Consider the following 27897-nt stretch of genomic DNA (forward strand, 5'->3'; position numbering starts at 1 on the left):
TAGCACCTGTGCTTGACTTTCTACTTGTCAGGATGTACCTTTCTCTAGGTCTTCCATGCAGGCCTTCCATGCAGAGACAAGGCAATCCCCCAGAGAAACACCTTCAATAGCAGTCAGTCAGCTCACATCTATTTGAACTTTGCAGTGAACACTTTTCCAAAACAACAACAAAAAAACTCTGCTAGGGAAAAGCTTTTTCAATCATATTGATATGAAATCAACACCAAAGTAACAATACACATTACTGTTCATGAAGCATTTTCTTTCTGAGCATCCTATATAGTTTTCCTGGGTAACACGGATCTACATTGTGCTTGCTGGTGTTTTGTTATAAGCTCATTATTGTTTTTTCACAGCTTAATTATACCTTACAGGTGCCTTTGCAACTGGCTTTGACCCACTGTTTAAATGAAGTAGCTACAAAAAGTAGCCATTAGAGGAAAGTGCTTTACAGAAATCAGCCAGGCACTCCGCTGCTGGGAAATAAAGCAGCTACTTTACGTGTCTTAAGACAGGAATCTTACTCATCAAATGTTGAACAAAAATAGCTACAGTGTTTAGGCCTCCAACAGCTTTAAGTGATGGCTTTAAAATAATATAGTAAAAGCAAGGTAAATCAGGATCCATGCAACTTTTATTTTAATAATTAGACAAATACAGGAAAGTTTGCAATAATTATCAAAAAAGTATCTTATCAAGAACTGGAAAGGTATTTAAAAAACATTCACATTCAATTCAGGTTATGTACAAACCAGTGTTTGTAAAAAAGGAAACAGCAAATGCTTTGATGTAAAAGATTCCGTTCTAGTTCATGTTTCAGCATTCCCAATGAGCAAGTTACCACTGAGATGCAATCACAGTGCAGACACGTTCCACAGTCTATTAGACTCATTTCAACAGCATCGTTGCCAAATGTTTTGTTGTTGGTTTTTTTTAATAAAGCATTTTGAGAAGTTTTGTCATACAGTACCATCCAGCCAAAATGTACTCCTGCATATTTAATTCTTGGCTGCACTAGTGGCAGAACAGTTGGCATCTACAGGGCCAGAGTAAATCTGCAGTTCTATAGGTAAGAAAGATATCTATATATCCAAGAAGCACCAGTCTCCTAAGCCTGAAATAGTCAGGGTCTGCTTTGTACGTTGATATCAGCCATTTTTAGTGGAGCACAGCCCTTGATTATTTGGCTCGAAGTCATCATCTACCCAGTCAGAACAATTCTGAACATGTTGCAGTATCACATGTGCACCTTCAAGACTCACCTCACAAAGATGATGTCTGAATTTGAGTGCCACTCAAATAGCCATACATTGATATGACAGCATCATACCCCTCTGCTATAAGACCGGCTTCCAGGAATCTCTCCTCTTTGCTCTGGATTAAATCCCTCAACAGGGGAAAAAAAAAAAAAAAAAAAAAAAGAAAAAAAAAAAAAAAAACCCCAGAGAGAAATGAAAGTGGCTGGTTTTTAGGCAAATCTCTGACTTGGCATTATATTTTCTTATTTATTTGAAGCTTAGCCAAAAAAGGAGACTGATCATTGATGTAAGTTGAAAGGGAAGAGAAAGCTATCACGAAACACAGTTTCAAAGTATGAATACTGAAACAGCCACACAACAATGACCAGTGAGTCTGTCTGGGCCCAAAAGAGATGAATCTAGTGCTAGGGTTACACAATAGTTCTTTCCGAGCTACAGTCTAACGTGTTGTCATTAACATACTAATTTAATAATAATGAAATCTCTCAAAAATACAGACTACATATCAGAAGTCTTTCAGTTATACCAAGCTAACCAAGATGAAATGGTTCATGATCTCAAATTAGATCAGTGTTTCAAGACAAAGGAGAGAAAAGTGACGCAACCTTCACACTTATGTAGCAACAACCCAAATGCAAACAAAAACTATTTTCAACTGAACCATATGGACCCAAGTACTGAGACGATCTTTAGTTGCAAGATCTCATTTGGAACATAAGCTACCATGACTTGGCATAAGAAGGGAAATTATAAAACCTCATCTGGTTTTTGAAGGTGTAGGTAAGACTTGGTAATAAGCAGTGTAATTTAATATATATTGGCCTGGGCTTGAAAAGCAATTTCCCTTCTGAATTTATTTTGAGATTCAAATACATAAAATTAGTTTCTGTGATTATACATTTCATAGTCTCCACCACCGTAACTCCACACTAGCTCAGAAATTAAAACTTCAGGATAGCAGAAGCAGCTCTGGGGAGTGGAAGACCAGCAATTTAGTGTTCGAAGATTCTGAGCTCTTCCTTGCGTTGTATATCCAACACCCATTCAAGTTTGTGGAAAGGTTTTTGTGCATTTCTATAAGATACTAAAGCAAATCTTAGTGGAGCTACTGCTCCCATGGTGCATATTTGAGCCAAAAAACCCAACAATAAAGATGACGGCTGCATTTGAATAACAACTCTTAACTGAGAGTCAGATGAGCAAACACATGCTAGTGATGCCAACTCTTAGCAAACCTTTTCTATATAATGAAACAATAGTTACGATACCCAATAAAACACACAAGGAAATTTTCTTAGATACAATGCTCATGAAAGGAACAAGTTACATTAGTATAAAACCAACTCAAAGTCTTGTAAAAAAACCCAACCAACTAATCTCTTTTAAGTCAGGCTTCATTGCAGCAAAATAGGGAACGGTGATTTAAGCTAGAAAACATGAGCAAGTTTGACTTGAAAAGTCAGTGTAAGCAATTTTGGTATGGTTAGTTTATTAATGCTATCCATCACAAATCAGCACATGAATGAGATGAATAAAAGTACTTTAGAGAAGATAAGACAATATATTTTATGAAAATGTAAACGCTAACATACAGTTAGCAAGTCATACTGGAAGAGAGACAGATGTTTCTAAGGACAATCAATGTGAGCCTTTCTTGGTTTTAAAACAGATGCATACATCACAGCCTTTCTTCCTTTATTTGGGCTGATGGTTGGTGAGCATCTGTGATGTCTCAGTCCTCTGAATCTATAGGCACCAAAACAAAGCCCCAGAAAAAAAGGTGAAAGGAGCTTGTGTCAGGATTTTGACAGTTGTTCTACTTGGCAAGGACTCCAGTATCAAGATGCAAGTAAAATGGAATGCCCGTCAATAGTATCCACTCCCTCTGCTTCCCTCAAAAAAAATATTATTTGTACAGAGTAAGAGCCTAAGGCAAAAACAACTTCATCTCACACAAGTCTCATTTCCAAGTAATTATTCATAAATTAGTTCTTTCAAATGAAGAAGAAAACTGAGTGTAGCAGTTTTAAGGTTTGAATTGATTCTTTCTCCTGTAAGAAGTTAAAAATCCCATCTCTTCAGTGATTTTGAGTTATCTTTCATTTCTCCAGTCTTCAGTTCCTCATGGGGGAGGTAATTTAAGTGAAGAGGACCACCAATTTTGCTCCTTGGTAACATTAAGTAATATCTCACTTAAGTATCCTTACCAGCAAAGACACTGGACACATACAGAAAAAAAAATAAAATATCCCTGCCCAACCTGAGGTGTTAGATGGTCAAGTGACCAATACTTCAGGTCAACAGAACTGTAAACCAGATTTTTCAAGATGAAAAATTTCAGTGATGCATCGGAAGTGCTACCAGTAGCACTTTGGCTTCTAGATCTGACAAGCTAAATTCCATCTGGGATTGCTGCAAATGCCTATTTATTTCAATAGAAGGAACACACACCAGCAATGCAGTCCATGCTGTTAGTGACTACTCTCAAACACAGAGTTTTAAATGGTGTTCTAGCAAAATGATTTGCAAGAGCACAAAGAGTTTGTGAAATCTGAAATTGCTTTTTAATGTAGTTTATTAACCTTTCAGAATCTAAGATCCAAATTAGAACCTTATGATCCACTAATGCCAAATAATTCAGTCCAAGTAGCTACATAAACTGGAGCAGGTGTACAGAAGATGCACTCCATGCTTGAGGATACAAAGTATTAAAACGGAGAAGAGGTTCTAGTTCCAGTGTGGGGGGGAAAAAAAAGCTTTTAAATTTACTAAACCAAGCACACTCAGGCACAGAGTCTACGAAGTGGTGGAACACTCTTAGAGTGACAGTACTTTCTCCCTTTGTCGAATTGCTACAAAGTCCTTTCTCATTACACAGAGCAGAGTCAGGACTCCACTGTCAAAAAAACCACTGCTGAAGAAGTCTGACTTGGGTTCTCTCTCTTCAAGCGGTTACAGGGACAAGTTCCATGTGATTTGTCAGCTTCCTCTGTTAGCATCAAGGAAGTCCCGAGCACCCTTAGTGCTGTGAAAGTAATCAGCCTGTGGTAAGAGATCACATTGCTGGTGGAAGCATTAGCAATTTTCACAGGTGGTCCTTACCAGAGATATGTATATCAGATTACCTCTGATATAATAGCACCTGGTTTAGACGCGCCATCAGGAAAGAAGCCACTTTCACACAGGAAAATTCATATGGTGCCCAGTGCAGCAGTTGTCTCAGGAAAAAAACAACCAACCATCATCAGAGGAAGTTGTAATCATTCAGGCTTGGAATCTTGAGTATTAAACTTCAGTCTCAGTTGAGAACTGAGGGAAAAACATCTTTCCTCCTCCCAGATTTGCTACAAATATTCATACCAGCATCAAGTGTGCTAGATATAAAACTGATGGAATGCTAGCTGGTCCATAAAAGGTTGCACCAAGTTATCTGTAGCAAAGTAAAAAACTAGCCCAAACGTTATGGAGATTGGAAGAGCTGGTAAGGCCTTCTTGAAGATGGCAAGAAGCAGAAGTGTAAGGCACAGACCCTGAGGGGAAGAAAAAGAAAAAAAACCAAAAAACATAAGGAGAAATTAGGGAACTCTGACAAGCAAAAGATTATATACAAAAACAATAATCCCACAGAAATACAAGATACAGTTCATGCCTTCCTAAACTAAAGGCTTAAAACTATACAGCCAATGAAGACCCCAGCTAAAGCTCTCACCAGTTTTCAGTCTGGCCACCAAATAAAACAAATTCCAAAGGAAAAAAGTGTAGCAGTTATGACTTTGTCCCTGATGAAAAACAGAAACTGTCCTTATTATAATATTATACTCACAATTAATATGGCTACAAAACATGCTAAAGTTGTATTCCAGTCCCCACTTGCTGTTGCAGAGGCTTTGCCAACAAGGACACTGTAGAAAATGAAGTCTCCTAAACCTAGCTTTACTCCTCCTGCAAAAGTGAATACATGGCAGCATTAAGTATCAGGCAGTCTAGTAACATTATCTATCAGTAATTGTCAGAAAATAATACAGATGTTAAGTATCAACAAGACTTGTTAATAAGAACATTATTTAAAAAAAAATAAATAGTACTGTTCCTGAATCAAGTGATAAACTCTTGTGAAACAAGATGGCTTAGGAACATTACACCACTCAATTCATCCTATAATTAGAATTTTTCTATATTCCTAGTCTCCTGTACATACGCATGCAATATATAAAACTCAGATATTTGTCATTCTATTTGTTGGGAGGTGTCCACTGTTGGTTGCCATGTCATATTCAACAGAATACTGAAGTATAATGCCATTAAACTGGCCAGGGGAGGGGGAAAACAAGTAAAGGCCCTTGCAGATTATGTTTTATTTACCAGTTAGAACCTATACCCAGCAAAATATTCCACTGCTCTTCCAATTTTCCAACAGAATTCTTACTAAGGTAGGTCTAAAAAGCATATCACAGAGCCAAAATCCCAACATACTTAGCCCAAAATGTGAGGTTTAGGAAAGCACATGAGTAAATCTTATTCTTTTAAATAGTAATTACTACCTTAGCAACAACTCTGGGAGCACAAAATTCAATTATTTCTGCAAACAAAATAATGAGATTTCCAGAACACCAGTTCACTTTCTGAGCTTTTAGTCTGAGATATTGGCAGAGGCCAACATCAGGTCACCAGCTGTTTTCATTTGTCCTACTGTTTACTTTGTCATCTGATTACAGTCCAGCCCCAAACTCACTTCAGAGTTTTAAGAGGAACTCGGAGCATCAAAACAGAGGTGTATACCTGGTTGATCACTGAGAAGGGGAAAAAAGGGGAGGGAGGGGAAAAAGCCTTTTTCAGCAGACCTCCCAATCTATGATCTAGAACAGTGCCTTCATGAAAAGCTCTTGAGCACTGAACCACCCTGAACTGCTGAAACAAAACTTGGATGCTTGCTTTCAGCATGACAGAACAATAAGCAAAGGCAACTGCCCGATAACTCCTTCCGCACAAGTGCACACTCCAAATTTCCACTAAGCCACTCCAAACTTCTAGTAAGCTAACACTGGCTGACAAGTCCAACTGGATCACTGCACATCTGTTGTTACTGTTCACTTCAGGAATACAGAAGGGAAAAAATTATTTAGTCTGGCCAGACAAGAGTTTTAGTTGACCAGTTAACTAACTAAAATAGCCCAATTCCTAACATTTTTGCACCTTAATGTTATTTTCCTAAGCTGTAGAAATGAAAATGGATTTGCAACAAACTCTGGATTTGGAATTTTCAGGACAAAGTAAATTCTAAAATTGTTCCTTAAAAATACAGAGACTTCTGCTTTAACAGAGGAACACCTGAGAATCAGAGGAAGCAGTTGCACCTGCTAAATATGGAAGCATCACATGGGGAGAGCAGTTTATTAGACAGGCAGACCTTAATTTATTTAGAGCTTTGCAAATCTAATTAATAGCAGCTTAAACTCCAACTGGAAATCGTGAGTCTGTTAAAACAGGTATCTGAGTATTGATGTCATATGCTCTCCAATGATACTGTACTTCAGCAAGATGCTGGAGAAAAACAAGCAAACCCATGGCATTCTGCATTCATTTCAGTCTCCAATTAGGTTTTAAACATTGCTTTCTACAGAATGGATTACAGTAGTTTAATCTTAAGGCAAAAAACGACAATGACTGCACTTATAGGGCCTAAAAGCCCTAAAAGCCTTCTAAAAGACAGAAGCGAATGCAACTGACTGGATAATGGTCTGAAAGCAGCTTGTGCTATTGAAGCTTTGAGTCTGTATATCAAACTGAAGGGAATTTGGCCAATGTTACTCACTCCTGCAGCAAAACCAAAAGTGACCAAAAAGTAACCACCTATTTTTGACGAGGCATGTCAGTATCGATCATGAGCAAGAGCAGCTCTTCAGATTGCTATTAGCTCACGGCATACTATATCTGTGCAGTTAGGATGACCAGACTATCTAGCTTCAGATTTACTAAGTCTTTCAGACACAGTACTCCATACTCACGTTCTTCAGGGTCTTCACTTGTTTGAGAGTTACTGGGTAGAGCCTGAACAGCAGCACGCGATTCAGGCGTTGATTCAATGGGTCCTATTCTATTATCCCTTTGCTGTTGCCATTCCTGACTAAAGCCACCATCATCTGCTTCAGCATCTTCATTCTGAGTCTGGTTTGCTGGAGCTCAAAAGAAGAAAAGCATTTAAGACCTCCTTCAAAAATGCGCCTTCGAAAACATGACAATCTCCCCACATGTCAGATCATAGAAGAGTGAGGAAAAAAAAGAGGTATTCCATAATACTTAGCAGCATCTAACATTGGCACACACTATTACAACACATTCTCACTTAGGTTTTTAATACTTATTTAAACAAGCAGGAGTCAAGGTGCACTCTGCAGTCACAGCATCTACATGTTGCACTCAAGTGGCAGTATTCTGGAGGACTTTGAACAGTGGAAGTTTTGTGGCAGAATTTAAAGATCACAGTTTAAGGAATAAACTCTCATCTAGTATTTCATTAGCTTCTTTAGTCAACAATGGCAGTCTAATTTTCCAGTAAAATAGAAAGCTTTACCGAACATTACGTATACGTACACCCTTTCAAGCATGTTAAAATCTGAAACTGTGCTCTGCTTGAATAATACAGTTAAACAAACAAACCCTATGTTTTTAAACACTAGCTGCATAGCCAAGAGGGCCAGAGACATTTCTGTTTAATACAAATATGAGTGATATAAATCACCAACATTACATATGTATATATATGTTCATATATATATATGTTGATGATAAATTATATCATTAACATTATACTATATCATGCTGATATTTGACAAGCAATTGAGCTCAGTCAATAGTTATCTATTGACAGTCATTTCACCACCAACATCCTGGATCCCAGAAAAATGAATGCAAGACCATTGACTCCACAGTAAGCAAGCAATTTTTGAAGTCTTGACAGACTCATCATTCCTAATAAGGCCTCCATGCTTTCGCTCTTCTACAGGAACCAGGACACTTAAAACGCTAAAACCCAAGTATCTATAAACACACCCTCTAAAAAAATAACAGCTATAAAGGCCTGTCAAAGAAAAACTCACCTTGTTTATCATAAGCGGAGCTTTTGGAAGCTTTCCGTTGGGCTTCTGGGTCTTCCTCAGCCATGTTCACTAGCCATATCATTGTTGCTATTCAAAAACAAAACCAAACAGAAACCGCATAGCTAATCATACCTTTAGATGTGTGCAATTCTGAGATAGTGTTGGCATCAATCCGTTCTTTTTTTTTTTTTTTAAATAAGTTATTTGATACAACTATCTTTCCCAACAGGCTTGTCATTAAAGCACAGTAGTATCTGGAACACAGCCAGTACCAGCTACGACACACGTTTACAGAATTTGGTGAATAAAAGTTTTATCCCTACTAGAAGCTGAAAAAAACGGCAATGGCAGTTGACAGAGAAATTGCTTCTATACAAGGATGACTCTGAAAATCTGATTCAATTATTTCTTTACTTTTTTCCACTAATCATTATGTTATCTGCACATAAAAAGGTCTATTCAGGCTGGTACTGAGGTACTTCAATTCAGAGGTAGTATCTGCATCAAAATTAATTGTTCTCTGCCTCCACAGTCACAAAAAACCTCTCTAATCTGTTGTCACACTTACAATGGTGTATTTTAAACCAAGTTTGTGGTTTCTCAGCTTTAACTTCTCCTCCCACAAAACAGGCAACGATAAGCAGTATCAGTAAAACACAGCAGGTGACAGAAGAAACCCTTCCCCTTTCTCCACTGTAAAAGCATCCAGCCTACAGCACACTTCCTGCTTCCAAATACAGGCCTTTCTTGAGCACCAGTAGCATAACTGCTTACAAATAACCTATTGCACTGATTACCCATATGATTACAACTAGCAACATGGAACTTCAGAAACTGGAATTATGTACTAATTGATACACAGGTCGTAACAGCAATTTCCATTCATTAGGTTATTTTTCACAACTACAGGGAGAAACAACATATCAAAAGAGACGAGCCCTGGAGAAAATAGTTCTATAAATGAGTCTTCCTGGCAATTTCTCTCTTTCCTTCCACTAACACACATTTAAGCTATTTAAGCACTGATAGTTGATAAATATTTTCTTTATTTCTTATTGGAAACAAGCCTTTGAACAGGCTTAATTCACAGCCTAATGGTATACTTCTTCAGCCAAAAGAAGGTATATTACCATTTTTCCTGTTCATACTTTGTAACAAAACATGCTGGGTTTTATCTCAAAAGATCTTAGACAGAAGATGTTCCACATTTTTGAGTCAACAGCAAAATGAAAACTGAAGCCCAAGTGAGCAGACTAAGAATTCCAGCTGACAAGCATTATGTTAAAACACAGAAAAATGAAAAAACACTTCAGCTGAGTGTGTGACTGTAAGTTTAAAGTATTTCATAAAATGTACTTACATGAGTAAATAAGTGCTGGGAAGAGAGTTTCATTTCTCTCTTGAGCCGTTTCAACTAGCATACGAAGAGGACCTTTAGGACACAGGACCGCAACCAAATCTGAAAGGAAGAGCAAACAGATCTTACAGCACTGCAGACAATTTTTTTTCCTGTAACACTTGCAGAGACTGGTTAAGACAAAATGTTACCCTGAACACAGACTTCTGAGCGAGCTGTTGTCCGTAAGTCAGTATCCTACAGGAATACTTTTTAATACTCTCAGTTACGCAACCTATTTCACACATTACTGTAACATGTATACAAATTTCAAAAACGTGATGTGCCTCACCTAAGGTATTATGCAACTGCAAATGTATTTGTGTATGTTGATTTGCAAGTTGAAAGCAAATAATTCATGACAGATACTATTCAACTAACATCTTGGAAATACCCAAGCTTGCTTTCTATTATCAAAGCTTTTCTTAACCCAAGTTTAATGCTAAAACAAATTTTAAAATAACAGGTAAGTGAGGCTTACATAACTTCTATGAAGTATGCATGACTGCCAATCTATTCCCACTTAAAGAAGAAAAAAGTGAATGTGCACATGAAGAGGAAAAACAGGTTTATTAAGCACTGCAGAAAAATGCTGTGTTTGCATAGATTTGAGAGGTGCTCAAAGCATATTTAGCATAAGAACAGAACAGCAGCTTTTTGTTGCTTCCCTCAATTCTTGCGGATGACCAATATATGAAACTGGATGAATAAGTAAAAGTTAACTGAAAAGCAATCATTTACAAAATAGGATGACTGTACAAGTTACTTATACAGATCAAAGCACAACATTAAGAAAAACTGAACCGTCAGATGCTCCATTTGTGTTCTCACCTGAATGTTGATGGTTTGTTAATAAAATTTGCAACTCCACAACCAACCTCCACTACTTTTCCCTTGTCTTGCATATTTGGACAAAAAGCTGTAACGTTTACATATTAACCCTGCTACTACATTTTGCAGTTGTCCACCCACTGTATGCCTTTAAATTAATTTGAAAGAAAATCTGACACCAAAAGAAACAACTTACTTGTCAGGAGCTGTATGTTGCAACAGAGCAGACCTTCTGCACCTGAGCTAACTGCCCTAGCACCATTGCTGCTCCCACTCAAAGAATTCTTAGTGTGGGGTCACAGGCTTTGAAGCTTACTTCCCCTTTACTCAAAACAACCACGTTATGGTCCTGGAATATGACTGGAAAAGTAACTTTGTTTTGCAATCACTGAATGAAGGCTGAATGCTTGGAATACTTGGGTTTGTTCCAGTCATACCAAGGGTGGAAATGGGAGAGGGGGTGGGAAAGTTTTCTTCACGTGCCTTACAATCTATGAGCATACACGAGGGACATTTTTCCTCCGTCTGAAGGAAAAGGGCACCTAAGTAGTACACCGACCTACCAGAACTAATCAGATCTTATTAACCCCCGAACTTCTACAACTGGACAGATTCTCACTCTTTATCATTATCAGTGACATTCAGAGTATACAAACATTACACTGACATGCTTCGAAAAAAATTCAAGTTATGAGCACATCTTCACGGATACACTTGACTGTAACGTTTTAATTATGTTTGAGTAACTGGATTTTAGTCTTGGCTGGGAACTAAATCAGTATTTGGGATAGAGAGTGATTCTTTTGCCAAAAGTGTGCAGTGCCCTCTAAAGCTTTATGGAAAAACTACATCTAGGCATCTCAGTCATCATTCTGAAAAAGTGTAATATGCAATAATTCAAATGAATTTTCTTTTTATTAAAAAAAAAGAAATTAAGGAAATAAATCTCACAACTATATCCTTCTAAATGTAAAATGACTTTGAGCAATGAAAACTGCCTCTTATCCTTTTTTGCTCCCTTCCCATTATATTATTAGGCATGGATCAGGGTGTTGTTGCGATGTCCACAAATTTGAGCAATTCACAAGTTGACCAGATCTATACCTACACAGGACTGTACCCAAATGACAAACTCCTAAATTCTGAACATACAATAATTTCCAAGGATTCCTGGGGAAAATGAAAAGCCAGAAGCTCTCCACGTTCATAGAAGAGATCAAAACAACAAAAAAGTCTCTTATCTCCTACTGTCTTGAATAACTTCAGTTCTCCTCCCCAAAGAATCTATGAAGTCCAGAAAACTTGAAGGAAGATAGGCGTCACAGTCACACAAGGCCCTCAACTGCAGGAGGCCAATCTTGGTTTAAATCATGATCTTATTTCTGAAGTCTGTAATCACCTTATGTACTACTTTGGATGATACCCCTACACACACATACTTTTTATTCTTTTGACGTCTAGTCAGACAAACAGAAAAGTCAGGGAATAGAAGAAATTCACACCATAATACCTGTCACCATGCCTTGCTGCAGACCTTACCATACACTGAAATGACAGCCAGGATAAGCCATGCAGTCCATTCCGGAAGGTACTTGATGAACACCAAGGCCATGAGAGCACTTATCATAATGAGATATGCCTGCTGGAGCCGAAGTGGACCCTTCCAATGAATACAAATCATTCCCACAACACCAAAGTTCCAGATCATGAGTGCCACTGTAATGTAGTCCATGGCAACGTTGTATGTCTTAAAAACCTCACTAAAAAAAAAAAAGAAAAGAAAAGAATATGGGCTGAATTTGCTTAAAACAATGGAAACAAGTTACAGATGAAGGCTTCAGTATATATATATATATATTTTTTTTTATTTTCACATTCAATGTATTGGCACAAATGTAAAATTCCATCCCCAATTAGTACTTCACTATTCTTCACAAAGGAGATAATTTTACCATTGTTTGATTCACACCAACTTTTCCACTTTCCTGAAAATTTTCATTACCATTCTATTTCCTTCTATTATATACACAATGTATAATTGGTTACAAACCTTCTTCTCATTGGACCTCTGCTAAAGGAAGCCAGCACTGCTGTGAGGCAGCAGGGACAGATGAAGGAAAGCAGAGTGTCAGGAAAGCCTTCGTTCCCTCTATCTACACATGCTCATGGAAGACTGCCAACTCCAATCTAAACCCAAACGAATTGAGCCCAACAACCCGTCTCCATGTAGCCTGTTTTGCAGTTGTGCAGCACACGTTGCCTTGCATTTCAAAAGTCACTATTAAGGTTAGAGAAAATACTGACCAAAAAAGGCACCACAGATCACTTTTGCCAAAATTAGTGACTGAGGGAACACTATTTTCTCCCCCTGGAGACCAAATGAAATAGATACACTTCTTTGAAGAACCTTAAGTGGTACAAAAATATACAGTATAGTAATTTCATGGCATAACTCCAGTTACAAACCCTGATCAGGTTGCTCTTAGACCAGGGGTCCTGAAACTACGGCCCGCGGGCCGGATACAGCCCCCCAGGGTCCTCAATCCGGCCCCCGGTATTTACAGAACACCCCCCGCCCCTCCCCCGCCGGGGGTTGCGGGAGGGAAACCAAGCACCCGCAGATGGCTGCCTGCCACTTCATCTGCACGCCGGCCCCCTGCTTAAAAAGTTTGAGGACCCCTGCTTTAGACAATACTGAGTATTATGTATACCTTTTCTTGATATATGGATAAAAGCCTGTTTCCAAATCTGAAAAGAAAACCACTGAATTTATTTTGGTGAGAAAGTAGATTCTTCTCAGCTGATTCCTTTCTGCCACTCCCATGCAAGCCATCTTTGCATATAGAGAACACCACCAAAGCCATGACATAAACAACTGCCCTTGAGTCATACGGCTATGAAAGTTACCATAAGATATATTAGCAGAATAAACTACCCTGTAGAAAATAGCTTGTTCTAGTGATGCATTAACTTCTGTACAATATCAGATACACTATAAACCCATAAATGTATTTTATGTGTACTCTACAAGCCTATAAAAAACTAAAAAGCTTCGTTGCAATAGCTTACTCATTATTATTCCTCTTAAGATTCAAAGGCTAGCTCTAAAATAAATACATACACAAAGTGATACATGAAAAGCAGCATATTAATGCTTTGGTTCACTTACCCCAGGTAGATGAATGAGAAAAAGAAAAGCAGCAAAAGAGAAGAAATTATAAGCCAGCCGTGGATCACCTAGAAAAGAAGATATCAATACAGATTATTTTTTTTGTTACTTTAAAGTTAGTATCCACTTAATGCCTTTAAGGTTATTTTCCTTTTTGATTAAAGCAAGAAAATTATATTCAGATATCTCTTTGGTTGTTGCTAAATTCATAACTAGTCTACACACGTTACTGTATTTCAATTTACACTTATGAATTTTAAGTGATTTGTGGTCTTTCAGTAAAGGTTCTATACAATGAAAGCTACTGTTTGTCTATTTTTAGGCCATTCTGGTAACAGTGGCACTACAACACAGCCACAAGCATCCAGCATTAACACAGACAGAAAACATGATTCATTTCTACGCAATTAAAAAGCCTGCTCCAATTCCAAATCATTTTCAGAATAGTTATAGAATGATGGAATACAGAAATACCTTCAGTGCTTATCTGCTAAAACTCAGAATTAGCGTGTCATTGATGAATGACTATATAAAACTTCTATATTGTCTATCAACCATCTATAGACATAATCCCTAATTTTGACACCAGAGCAGATATACATGCCCAACAATTTAACAAGCAACAGTTCAGGGTTATACTCAGTGGGACACGCATAGACTTAAACTTGGAAATGACAGGTGCTCAGACTTTATACTGACAAAAGTGCGTACCACTCTTGTATATTACTGTGCAAAATTAAAAATTAAGATTGAAGACGCCTGTAACTTTGGTAGTCTCTAAGAATGAAATACATATTTGTCAAATTCCCAGCAGAGAATCTTATATAGAAAACCAGACCGAATATTGCAAGTAGATAACCAGTCAGAAGCAATAATCTAGACATTCAAACTGCATAAAAAAAATCCTGCTTCGAGTAGACAAGTTGAGTGGAAAATTAACTGGTTAAATTAGCTATATACGTACACCAGATCAACATGTTCAGAAACCTTTTAGAAACTGTGTTATCCATTTCTCTTCTTCTGAAAGATGTGTAGCGGAATGCATCTGACATTACAGTTTTAAAATTATTTTGAAATTTAATATACAAGTAAAGCCCATATGCACAGACTAAAGGAATCACATTTACATGAGGCAACTAGGATTTGCCAGCAAATTGAGAATCTAGCTATTACAGTCAGTAATTTAGTATATTTAGTCTAACACTAAATTTTTCATCAGCAGTTTTAAAACTCTCACCAATTTTTTGAAACATTTATTCTCCTCCTTCATAATGTCTGTCTTTCAAAACAAGTTCAAATTTGACCTAAAAACCTAATAAAACTTGTCATTTAACTTGTTAATCTAACAGATCGGCTTTCCATATTTGCTAGTGTATTCTCAAAAAGACTTAAGAATTTCCCACATGCAATAAGCATGGTGCCTGTGAAGATGCTGCAGGAAAACTACCGAAGTATCCCAGTTGGTCAAACTGTCACTACTCATAGCAAGTGGGGGGAAAAAAACATACTAAAGCTGAAAACTGACAGGTACCCGAAACAGAATCTAAATTTCAAACAACTTTTAAAGCTACCTATATATCTAAGAAGTGACTTAGCAAGAGTAATTTTACTTCTCTGTAAAACTAGTTGAAACCATTTTAAGAAAATGGCAAAGCAAGCTGTGTCATTTCTTTTAATAACATGACTTCTATCTGTAGTTGTATTTGTCGTATAACCTCTTAAACTTTCTTACCACTTCAGAAAGTAATGTGAATTCTAATGTTTCATTCTAGTGAAGAGTAAAATGCTAACAATTTCAAACACCAAGGTCACAGTTCAGTAAATGTTTACACACACTTTGCATAACTACTGTCGACAGTCCTAAGGGAGGTAGTTTCAAGAGTTGACCTAAGTTGGCATTTGACACACAGATTATTAATATTTTTTCAATTCTCAGTATGTATCTCATTTGCTATATAATTTTCCACATCACTTGCCTCTCTTTCATATTTTCCAAAGCACATAAGTTTTGGCCAGTGTTTTCCTAGCAGGATACCATGACAGATTTGTTGCCTTCTAATTAAAGAATTTTCATTCTTCATTTGACAACAGCTTCAACACTAATCGACTGCTGGTACAGAGTTGGCTTTGCCTGCTACAACTTGAATAAAAACTAATGACTGCAGAATTCAGATAATTAAAATGAGCTACAGCAGCCAGATTTGGTTAGGCAGACTAAAACAATGAAGAAAGTAGAGAATAATAAAATACGTTAAAAAGAAAAGCTAGTCAGATATAATCACCTTTGAAGATACTGTTTCTGGTTAGATTGAAGAGGTAAAAGGAGGACCATGCTTAACTCATCACATACAGGAGAAACAAAGGAAACTAACAGCAGTAAAGTTGAAACAGTATTTCCTTTCTTCAAAGGAGTTTTCAGACAAGTCTTGTGAAGATATGAAAATTACCACTACTAGCTGGAGGCCTAACATTCTTTAATTGTAAGTTCCATTCCCAGTAATCTACACTACATTCTACACATAGAACTGCATGTAAAATAGAAATCAATGAACAGGTAACTACATTGTACAGCATTCTGGTATAAGAGCATAGAAATACTCTTAGCGATTCTAAGTTATTTATTTTAATTAGGACAAAAATATCATTACAGTGAATTTCTGTTGTCTAATCATTCTCATTTTTTAGTACAATTATTTTTGTACTAAAGAACATGCCCTGCTTTGTAAGGTCAAGAAGGAAGCCAGAAATGTGAAAAGCTTAGTAAAAACTAGTCAATGCCTTCAGCATCTGAAGAAAACCAACTGGCTGCCAAGGAACGTAGCTGAAGTACACCAGTTATTTGACTTCATTATAATGAACAGAATTGCCAATTTCAGAAGTTTGTCAGTTCAGATTTAACACCACACTGAGATAAAAGAGAAGGTCCATACTTTAAAAAACACTATTCCAAGCTGTATGCAGATTCAGGCAAAAATCATTTCCTCAGTTGCTCCACAGATAATTTGTAAAGGGGTTTCACCCACAGCCATAAGTCCAAAACCATTTTTCCCTCTTGAAAACAAAATAAAGCGGAGCAAAGCTTTGGACCAGTGCATGGATACCACTGCCTGTTTTACAACTATGAAACAGATTCAAGGTTCCAGCTGCACACTGGGAACTTCTATTAGGCCGAGCCTAATGGTTCATTAAGACCAAAAGACAACCAGGAATTTCAATGAAAAATTCCTCCCAGACAGGTGACATTGCAATTATTTATGCTAAACCTGGACTTGGCTAGATTAAATCATTATACAATTGAAGTCTTTTAGAGAAGAACCTTAGAGTCTTTGTGTTCTTTGTAAGGATATTGCCTGGCGTGTATAGCCATACACACATCACGCTGTTGGGAGACTTCTATACTGGAGGGAGGGTGGGGACAGGGGAGCCCTTGAAAAGTCCCTGAAGTCCTGAACAGATTTCAAATTGTAGGACCAGGTCTGTCCTTTGTAGTTCTTGACCACAGGAAGATTTCAGTACATGGACACTTCACAGCAACAGGAAGCAATGCCACCCTAATTCTAATTGACAAAACAGCCAGCAGTGTTAGCACTAGCCCTTTGCCTCCCCACTGTGTCAAAGGAAGGGAAGCCACAATACTGGAACAGTGAACTGAATCACCAATTCTGTTATTTTTTTCTCAATCATCCTTCATAACCCTTCATTTTGTTCCATTCTTGAGAATCTGTACTAATAAATAAAACTAGCACAATCACTCAAGTCAATTATATTTATACTCACCTTGTAGCACCTGTATTTGTAAAGCACAACCAGGAGTATGGTCATGACAATGATAACGCTGATCATGATAGCTGCGTTGAGAATTGAATTCAGGGCTCTCTGTCCTACTGTCTCTGTCTCTTCTGTGAAAGGAGTGTAGATGCTACAACAACAAAGAATCAACTGAAATGCCACTGAATGCACAGATGTTGCTGATATGAGGCCAACATCAAATGAAATTGCAGTAATCTTTCAATTCAGAGCTGTAAAAGCAACAGCTATTTCCTACTTAGGCAAAATTTGAAAGGCAGCATAGTATTGTATTAGGTAAACTTTAATTAGTTAAAAAAATTCTTTAGAAGACTTGCCTTTCCTACATTCTCAGATCACTGCTATTTTCTACTTTGTAAAACAAACAAAAACCAGAACTGTCTGATACAATTACTCACATGCTATTGATCATGAGACTATTACCACCACTAGACCTTTATAAGCACACCATCTAGTGGAATCACAGCGAAAGGTTCCGCGGTGTTTTCAACAAAACAATGTATGGGCTCAACTCTCTTTTTCTTAAAGAAACAACCTTTCAAAAAAAAAACAAAACCAAAAACTTGAGGAAAAAACCCATTCATTAAGGAGAAGAGGGAGGAAGGGGGAAGAAAACACCATAAATAAAATCTCGAGAAAAATAATTGTTTGATCAACAACTTTGACAGTGAAAAAGAACTTTGTGTTTTATTGAAACATTTTATGACATGCTTATATCATACAAACATTTCAAAGCCAAACACATTGTGAATAATTTTGTCTAAACGTTTTCACAGTGGAACATTTAGACTGATCTGCTGCAGGTCCTGACAGGCCCAGTGTTCTTCCTTTGCCTCCTTTCTCTCAAACCAGCTTTCACTGAGATAGCTGTTTTTCAGAAACATTAATATTTTAGGGGGGGTGGGGGTGGGGGGGAAGTCTATGCAGGAAATCTGCCAGGAAAGTTTGAAACTGCAACAGAAGTGAACCTCATAGAGCTATCTTCTTCCTGCATTTTTATTCCTTTACCAAACAGCATAGGCAAACCAGAACTTGGCACGTATGTTACCTCATTTAAATGAGTAGGTTTTTTTCCTTTTCCAAAATCTTTGTATTCTAGTAGATTACAACTGAAATGGCTGTGGCTCAGGATTGAGTTTATTTTATAAATACCACAGGGCAAGACTAAGAATTAAAATGAGGACTAGGATTTGAATCAAGTAGTAACCACTGAGATATTATCCCAACTGGTCACCAGACAGACAACAAATGCCAACAGTACCACAAATACAGATTCTGGTTTCTGGGAGGAATAAAACAAAACCACCTTTGAGCTGGTGGAGGGGAGGCAAGAGGGAGTTCACTGCTAGAATTAGACTCCTGAAGAAATGGAAATTAAAGAAAATTATCTAAGTAAGGCCATTGAAAAGATAGGGGAAAAAATTAATACATACAGCTGTCCATCCTTGCGTGTATAAAAGCTGACAGACTTGATGGTTGCAACAACGACCACCATGCAAAGTGTGACAGGTACAAACAACATAATCACATGTTTTGCTCCATATTTCAGTGTCAGCTCTTCATCTTCTTCTTCATCTTGTTCCACCACTTGCTGAACGTTGTTTTGTGGCTGCCCGTTGGTCTCAGACTCGGGATTGTCATTTCTTCTGCGCTCACTATTATCATGGCGACGTCTTTCGCTGTTGTCATTCTGTAATACATAAAAAATAGTTTCCTCAGCAATTATCCACAATCATATCCTTGTACACTTAGCTAAAGATGATCTTGAGGGGTAAATGTGTAAGGTAGTATTTACTGTCAAGAACACTTGCCACAGCAAGGACTTAAACAGTAGTAATTAATTGCATCATGTAGTTATCAGAAGATTGGGAATGCAGGGTTATGTTAGAAGCATTTATATTAAAAACAGCAGCAACTGAAAGTAGGCTGGTTATATCTAACTGCCTATGCTGCCTTTCCTTTAAACAGAATTTTAAAAGCTGAATAAAGACAGACGGCTTTTTCCCTTGGTCCAATACAAGGGTGCATGACAGTAGATTACTCATAGCTAGACAATGAGTTATAGCTGTTCCTAGAAATAATGCCAAACAGACATTTATGATCCTAACTCCACGAAAATTCCAAGAAAAATTCTATTTTCTTTATTATGTTACTCCCACCACAGTACATAATTATTGTATATTAAAATGGAGTTTTGTGAGGTATTGTGTTCCCACTTTTTTAGTGAGAAGAACACAGAAATAGTGATAAAACTCAGGTAATTCTCAGTCTTTATACTGAGATTTGATCCCAAAGTTTTAGCTTGATGAGCTAAGTGTGCAGATTCTTTTCCTCCTTTCCCAAGGATACCCCTGCCACATCTTTTCACTGACATGGAAGAAATTCCACCACTCTTGTCAACAAATATGAAAAGCCTCCTAGCCTTCCTGATACTGCTACACAAAACATCAAAGGTTTAATTTAAACACAAGGACAGAAGTAAACTTTCAATGGGAATTAAGATTAACCAACCACAAGCAAAAGCAAAAGCAAAACCTGGGAACAGCACTTACAAGTAACTGGTCAGGCCTGCACTACTCCTGGTGTCACTACTCCTTTTGCCCTCTCTCCAAGAAGCCCCGTCAGCATGGGGCATTCAGCCTTTTCTATGTTGTGTGCACACACAGAGAAAACAACAGGAGAGTGAGCTACGTTTTACTTGTTCTGGACTACAGAGAAACAAAACCATTTTATGTCTACAAGTCACTCTAAACAAGGCCTAAAATGCAACAGTTTATACAGACTACTTTTTTTACTGTATTACTGTGTCCAAAGTCAATGCTGTTCTGTTCCCATTCCCTCCACTCAAGATGTTTAACAGAGAAGTAACACAAAGATTTTTTGATTCCTTAGAAGATTTATCCCATTTCTTCAGGTTTATCTCATTTACAAACAGTTCTGTTTGAGTAAGTGTGCTAAAGCATTTTTAGATTAAAATGTACAATAAACTGAAGGAAAATGCCTTTTGCAATATGTTTAAAATATTACTCAGTTTTAGTAAAATTACTCTAGACATAAGATAGGACATTGAAAATAACCTAATGAAATTCTGCCTAAGTACTCTTGTGCATGTAATTTTTTTCCTTAAACACGCAGTGCTGAAGTCTCATTACCCGTTCTTAACAGCATTTCCAAACATAACTGCTGACCTGTATCTCATTAACGCACTGCAGTTTTTTGATAAATCAACAGTAATTTTGGAGATCCTTTACACAGAATTTTCCCAGCCCCACCCTCAGAAAAGATGTTAAGTATACACTCAGGAACTCATAGCGGGGTTTTCAAAAGCACTTGAGTGATTAAGGAGTACAAGATCCTGGACTTCGAACTGCAAACACTGACACTGCTAAAACCTTGGTTGAAGCTTTACAACTTCCCCAACTCATGAAAAACTTGCTTTTACAAAATATTACAAAGTAACAACATACACTTAATGCTTTGCCTATTTACTCCTTTTTTGTGGTATCCTTAGGAGCAAGCTCAAGCAGGATATCAGGAACTGCACTCTGAGAAAATTTGATTTATTTTTCAAAAAGAAATCTGAATATAAGGGGAGAAAAAAATAATCTAAAATTGTCTTAATCAAACAACTAAAACTAGCAGGCAACCAGATATTTAGAATTAAGGTTTTAACCTTAATTTGAATTTAGTATGTCCTGACAACTTAAAGTATGTCCTGAAAAAAAATTTAAATTCAATATTATTTCTTAAAAAATAGAAGATTCATTATAAATCATTTGGCATTTTGCATAAAGTGCTCACATATAATTATTGAAAGACAGAAACATGAATATGGGAGAATGCAAATAGAGATCACATTGAATCATTCTGAAATGCTGGCTGCAACTGAACCTCTTTCTGTACAGATTATGGCTCAAATGTAACATTTTTCACTTTGACTCCATTTCTCTCAGTCTAAACAGGACAACAATATGCTTACCTTTCTAAATAAACTGCCTAAGATGATCATAAGTAACACTACATTGGAGATGATCAGAGCCTTGGAACGCTTCACAAGTTAAGTAGACCTAGTATTTAGGTTTCTGCACAATTGTAGAATACTTATTCACAGAATATTTGCACATATTGGGGAATAACTGCTCTTTCTCTCTTGTAACAGCAAACCTGCATGAGAGACCACTTACCCTATCTTAGGCACAGAAATATAAAAAGTAAACCAAAAAGCTACAGCTTTGCAAAGCAAACACAAAAACAGCCAAAGGAAAGCCTGACTAACTAGCACACCCCTACAAAAAACTGGAAAATCAAACAAAGAAAAAACTGAAGGAATTAGACAACTGTGCCATTTTATTCCCTTCATCAGTTAGGAACACAGACACAACCACAAAATGCCTTTACATACTAAAACACAGCACATTAAAACCAGATCAGAATGAGTTATTCTCTCATTTGTTGTTATAACCAGAAAAAAAATCGTCCTTTCAGGCTACTAAAGTTAGCTCAATGTGACACACATGTGCCCCACTGCTTAAAAGAACAAAGTGCACTCATATCCTACCTGATGAGTATTAAACAGAGCAGAGGCCATGGACTCTTGCTGAAGTGGAAGCAAAGGAACAGACTCTTCACTTTCCTCAGACATAGTTAAAAGTGAAAATTCTGAAGCTAAAAAGTCAGTAACACCTGTTGTAACACCGTAAGCAAATGTAAGTTACGCACCCACTCTCAGATGAATAAACAATATCAAAACAAATGATAGGGGTTGGTTTTTTTCCTATCAGGAAAACAGTTAATAGCAAACCCAGAGCAATGCCCCTGAACCAAGAAATGAAAACCCAGCATATTTGATAAGAAGTTTTTATTTATTAAACCCGTATTAATATATCAGGAATAAACTGCCTTGCCTGACAGTGGGCACAGACTTTATTAGCTCTCACATACACCCTTTATGTTTAAAGGTCATTATACAGTGACAGATATTGAAGACTGAGCTGAGCTCTTGGCGTGTGACTGGAAGAAGAGATGACAAATTATAATGCTTTGTGATTTCACAGGCTGTTGGCCACAGAAGCAAGATATACTTAAGCAGGAAAGGATTTTTGTGTGGATGTGTGTAGGGGAGAAAAAACATTACAACTAAGTATTGAAACTACACGTAGAGTTACACTTACACATGGAAAGAAAAAGCAAAAGTAGTAGTTACTCATCAATATAGTCTGTTAGTGAGAAGAAAATAGAACCATCCATTCATACCATCGCTGGGCAGGAGCATCAGCAAGTTATCTGTAAGGATGGTGAGCACACAGCTTACTGCTGAGCTCTGCCTTTTTAACCTGGCAAAAGCGTTCAACAGAAGTTTATCTCTTACCTGTCCAAGATTAAAAGAAACCCTTTTAATTCCCTCTGAAGTAAATGCACAAAGGATGCAGTACAAAAGTTTCCACTTTTCTATTTTTATTACCAGTTTCTATAATCAGTAGGGTCTTAGGTCAGATTGACCTTCTTAATTTAAAAATAAATTTTCAAACGTTTTATATTTTTACTGATATAGCAGGATGCTGATCTGAGATAAAGACAAGGATTTTTCAAAATTCTACTTAAAACCGCTGGATTGTATAAAACAGAGCAGTGAATAAAATATTCTCTTGAATCGCTGCCATAAACATGGCTACAAGTGGCCCAGCCTCACAGGAGCATTTCCATGTTACAAGGAAACCTGATATTCAAGAGCTATAGCAGAGCAGGAACAAAGAACTGAGCATGACAAATCCAGGAGCCTGAGCACCACACCCAAGTAGATAATCTAAACTTGGTTTTACCAAAATATGTGCAGTACAATTAGTACAGTTTTAGCCACAAGTATGCACTTAGGTCTTTCAAAGCCATCATATAAAACTTCTACGGTTTGAATTCTGCCCCACCCCACCCCAAAAAAAAAAAACCACCCAACCTGACAGCACCTTGACAATTATTCACAAGTAAGACAACACAGTGCTGCCCCTCCTGCATAGATACAGCCCACCAGCAGTAGCAACAACAAAACTGAGGCTTCTGGCTCTACCTAGGCTAAAATTAACACTGTGACCAAGAAACCTGTGGATCAAGCAGACCACTGCCAGGCTAGATCAAGAGAAGTCACCAAATCCTCTAAAGGCCAATGTTTGACATTGGAGGGTCCCACCCCATTTTCTTATTTTTCTGAAGGGCTTTGTCACTCCAACACCACTTTAAACTAGGGGAAATCTTATTTCTATATAAAAACGAGTTTAGAACATCAGATATTTTACAGAATATTTCTTTCTGCTCTGCATATCACCACAATAGTCCAGATAGAGAAAAATTAACCCTCACAAACAAATTTCTGAATAGAGTTCTGAACTGTATTTTCATCTACATTCATTATTCCTCCTGATTTAACTGCTACCATGCTGTAAAATTGTTTGTTACGTACAGTGTTGCTGAGGTGGTTATCAGGGAAGTTTTCTGTCAGCTGCCCATGCTGAAACTGGGGTAAATGCGCAGACAGTTCTGTCATTGAGGCTGTCCTCTGGAAATCACTTATTTCTACACAAAATGGATCTTTCTTCTTGAGATGCTGAAAGGAAAAAGATGTGTAAAAAGCCTCTGTTCTTACATGACCAGGTTCTCCATCCCCTCCCTACCCCAATTTTTTAAGTTCACACAGACCAAAACCAACCATTTTCTATCTATAATGTACTGCTGAACTGTATCTGTGACTAAGAGATCATAATAGGGATTTCCCAGCATAAAAATAAGAGCATCAAGGCATTATCAAATTAGTTCATCAGCTACAGAAGCCAGAAACAATTAAATCAAAACAATTCTCCATTCCTTCTTGTGCAATGAGAAGCACTGCATGCTTGCTTAGAGCGCAATTTGTTTTTATCTCAGCAGAGTACACTTGCTTCAAGTTGCTTGGTTCTGAATTGCTGATAAGCTCACGGGGAATCTTCAAGCAAGGATGACTGAGTGACACTTGATCATTTAGCATCTGGATATATCTTTAATACTGTAACGCCCTAAAGGGGACCTAGAGCTACACAAAACAGTATTTCAGCTGAGCCTCAAGAACTAGTGTTAGGGTTTATATATCAGCTAAATGTGAATAAACGTGCTGTAGGCTTGTAACAGCTTTATACATTCTTCCACAAGAAAGTCACATGCTAACATTTTCCTATGCAAACACGATTAAACCATGTGCTCCGTAACAGAGGAGGATAAAGCAATACATAGGAAAGAGGAAGAAGGGTGATGTAAATACATAAAGTTTTAAAAAAATAATAATTTTAAGAAACAATGAATAGGCTTCAATAAATTACTGGCTTGGTTACACAAACCATAAGGAAGTGAATAAACCACTGCACCAAGAAGGGTGGAGTGCCAGCCCCGACTTCCATCCCAAGTGGTTCCTGCTCCTACTTTGTGCCAACTCCAGCACTCATCAGTCCTCTTTGCAGATTTTACCCACTAAAATGGAAGAAAACAAATCCAGGAAAAAAAAATACGAGTATTTTCCTGCTGTTTTCATATACTCAACCAATGTATGGAGGGATCTCAAAAAGCTCCCACAAAGGACGACATCACAAACCATGGCCTCTCACTTTTGGCAGCAGCAAGCCTCAAGTGCTGCAAGACTGCATCTTACTTAAAGAAGGAATTAAGCCCACTTTCATAAATACTAAGATGCAGAAGCTGTTTCTCTACTCATAGATAAATGCATATCTTACAAGACTAGTACATAATGCTTACTAACTTAATCAGGGATATAGCTTACACTAAAAAGCCATTCGCAAGCAACGTCAATTCAGCAAGTCCAGTGGAAGCATGCAAAATTTTGGGGAAAAAAAAAAGACAACATAGTATGCACTACAATGGCTCTCTTCCACATTTGTAATTAAAAATAAAGCACATCTAACTTAAAATATAACAAAATGTAAGATTAAAGGACAAAATGGTCATTATGCTGCTTTTACTTTTAAAGTTTTTGCTCTAATTCTTTAGTTGGGCTACAGAATATAAACAATGTTATTTTAAGACCGCTACTGGTAAAAATTCTCAATTACAGACAGGGTCATGACAGAGGAAAAAGTTGAGTATTTTTATCCAAATGTGGAGCATACTCACCTTTTTTCTCATCTGAGATGAGATTTTTCGTGTAGCAACATATCAAAATTTTAATTAAATGACTGGGGGAGGAACCCTAAACAAAACACTAACCTGTAAAATTGTATTTAAAGACTGATAAAGAAAACCACCACAAAGTCATCAAACAACAAGCAGCTACTGGAGAGCAGAGAGAAACCGAAGACAGGGAGGAGTAACTGACAGAAGAGCTGCACTGAAGCCTGAATGACAGTGTCTAACAGGCCTCAAAACATACGGTTTGTTAGAACAATTCCTTTTGAAAGCTCAAGAGCTCAGAAAATAAATTCAGGGCACCCTCCCAGACAAGTTCATTTTCTGTTATTCAATAGATGAACACTGCCGAGTTTGAAATATAACGGCAAATGAACAAAATATAGGAACGAACTGTGCGTTAAACAGACACAAATTAAACGCTTGCTTCTTTTACCTGAAAAGGAACTCGCCAAAACATTTTTCTAACGAAGCTAACGTTAAAATAGCCTGTCTAAAAAAGCTCTCCCTTACTTCCTTTGACTTTCCTTAGTAAGAACAGTAGCGACAACTGTAGCTTTCAGGCGTTTGCATTTAGCCTAGCAGGTGGAAGTAACACTCAAGTAAACTCTTACATTCTCTCTACTTCACAGAGCGCCCCGCCGCCACCCAGCAGACACCGCCTGCTCAGCCCGCGCTTCGCCTCCTCAGCCAGCGACGAGCAGCCGCCACCGCCTCACCGGGCAGCGCCCGAGCCCTCGGCTCGCCCTCAGCCCCGCCGCCGCCCGGGCCGCGCGCCCCCCCGGCCGTGGCGAGCGGCGAGGACGGGCAGGCCCCCCGCGCGTGGGGCAGGCCCCTCTCGGTGTCACCAGCCCCCCGGGCCCGGTGCAGCCTCACCGGCCGCGGCCCCGCTTCGGCCAGGAGAGCGGCCAGGGGTGCCGCCCCAGCCCGCGGGCGTGTGGCACAGGGCTCGCGCGAACAGCGGCCCCGGCCGCCCCCAAGCCGCCGGCCCAGCCACCTCCCCGCGGCCCCTAACGCCGGCGCCCGGCCTGCGGCGCGCCCCCGGCCGCCGCTCCGGCTGGCGCAGCGCGCCCGCCGCACACGCTGCCCGGGCCGGGCCGGCGGGCGACGGGCACCCACCCCTCGCGCCCGGCGGCGGCGCGCCCGTGACCGCCCCGGCTCCCCCCGCCGCCAGACGGACCTGCAGGGCGCCCCTCCGCGGGCTCCACCACCGGCTCCTGGCCGCCCCGCAGCCCCGCCCCGCTCGCTTCCGGCCCGCGCCCCGCCCCCCGTCGCACCTCACTTCCGGGGGACGCCGCGCCGGGCCGAGCCCGCAGAGCGCCGGCAGGGTCCCGGCCGCGGGGCGGCACAGGCACCCACCGGCACCAAGCGGCGTTTCTGAAAGAAAAAGCTGAAAGGTGCCGTTAGGCAGCGGCACGGACCCCCCGCAACGGGGTGGTGCGGGAACAAGTCGCCGGTGCAGAGGGGGCAGCCGCGCGAGGGGCGCGCAGGTGGTCCGGCGAGCCCGGGAAGGGGCGCTGCCACGAAACGGAGGGGTAGGAGGAGAAAACACGTCCTGGTTGTTCTGAATTCCAGCCACATATAAGGCAGCCACCCTGTCTTCAAACGGTCCCGCAAAAAAGCGTTACGATAACTGCTTGAAGGGATCCGTCTTTGCATTTTGAGACAGAAGCAGTAACACTTGGTACAAAGTCAGTCCGTGTGGCGTCGTTCCAAGGAGCCTCTAGTAGAGCTGACTCACCTGTGGAAGAAACAACGGCAATTTCAAACCTGAAACTTACCTTGCTATCCACCACATTTGAAGAGTAATCCGCTGTTCCTCTTCAGAAGGGCGTAACCGACATGGGTTACAAACCTGGGAACTACTATCACGTGTAATCATTCTAACCACAAAGAGAGGTCTCTGAGACCACACGGTACCAGGCATTTAAAACAGGCGTTGCATCCCACTGCTCAACTACACTAGGGGAAGACCTATCGGAAAATGAAGTGGCACATACAAGACTGGGTTTACACAAGCACTTTGACACAAACACTGAGTTTCAGTGGGTCGTACGCACATGCAGCACATTTAAGAGGCCACTTCTGGACCAAAAGTGATGCTTAACCATAAACCAAATACAACGGTCAGAGGGGGGGAAAACCCAACAGAAAACCAAATATGGACATAGAGCTGTACCA

General features: G+C 39.0%; 1 protein-coding gene across 9 annotated transcripts; it reads right to left on the reverse strand.

The window, feature by feature from the left end:
* Window positions 1–616: 616 nt before the first annotated feature.
* Window positions 617–27037, reverse strand: PSEN1 (presenilin 1). Of its 9 annotated transcripts, none has more exons than XM_055717377.1 (12): window positions 26897–27037; window positions 24011–24154; window positions 22118–22156; window positions 18993–19249; window positions 17530–17671; window positions 13753–13820; window positions 12123–12343; window positions 9717–9815; window positions 8357–8443; window positions 7265–7438; window positions 5083–5201; window positions 617–4789 (listed from the first exon to the last, which is right to left on the reverse strand). In XM_055717377.1, the coding sequence occupies exons 2-12, from the start codon at window positions 24092–24094 to the stop codon at window positions 4634–4636; spliced, it is 1446 nt and encodes a 481-aa protein (XP_055573352.1). In that variant the 5' UTR covers window positions 24095–24154; window positions 26897–27037; the 3' UTR covers window positions 617–4633. The 9 variants fall into 9 exon arrangements, with proteins under 9 accessions (XP_055573352.1, XP_055573353.1, XP_014136952.1 ...); XM_055717378.1 differs by lacking the exon at window positions 26897–27037 and adding an exon at window positions 26836–26860; XM_014281477.3 differs by lacking the exon at window positions 26897–27037 and adding an exon at window positions 26331–26599.
* Between the last annotated feature and the right edge of the window lie 860 nt (window positions 27038–27897).

This window comes from Falco cherrug, chromosome 7, assembly GCF_023634085.1.
Source record: "Falco cherrug isolate bFalChe1 chromosome 7, bFalChe1.pri, whole genome shotgun sequence".
Classification (NCBI taxonomy): Eukaryota; Metazoa; Chordata; class Aves; order Falconiformes; family Falconidae; genus Falco; species Falco cherrug.

Excerpts from the sequence above, each read along its gene's own strand:
- PSEN1 (XM_055717376.1), bottom strand. The coding sequence starts at position 24,977 with ATGGAAGTCGGGGCTGGCACTCCACCCTTCTTG. Across the intron at positions 19,250-22,117 it reads CTCTGTTTAATACTCATCAG|AATGACAACAGCGAAAGACG; the intron begins GTAGGATATGAG and ends TATGTATTACAG. Across the intron at positions 4,790-5,082 it reads GTTTTGTAGCCATATTAATT|GGTCTGTGCCTTACACTTCT; the intron begins GTGAGTATAATA and ends TCTTCCCCTCAG.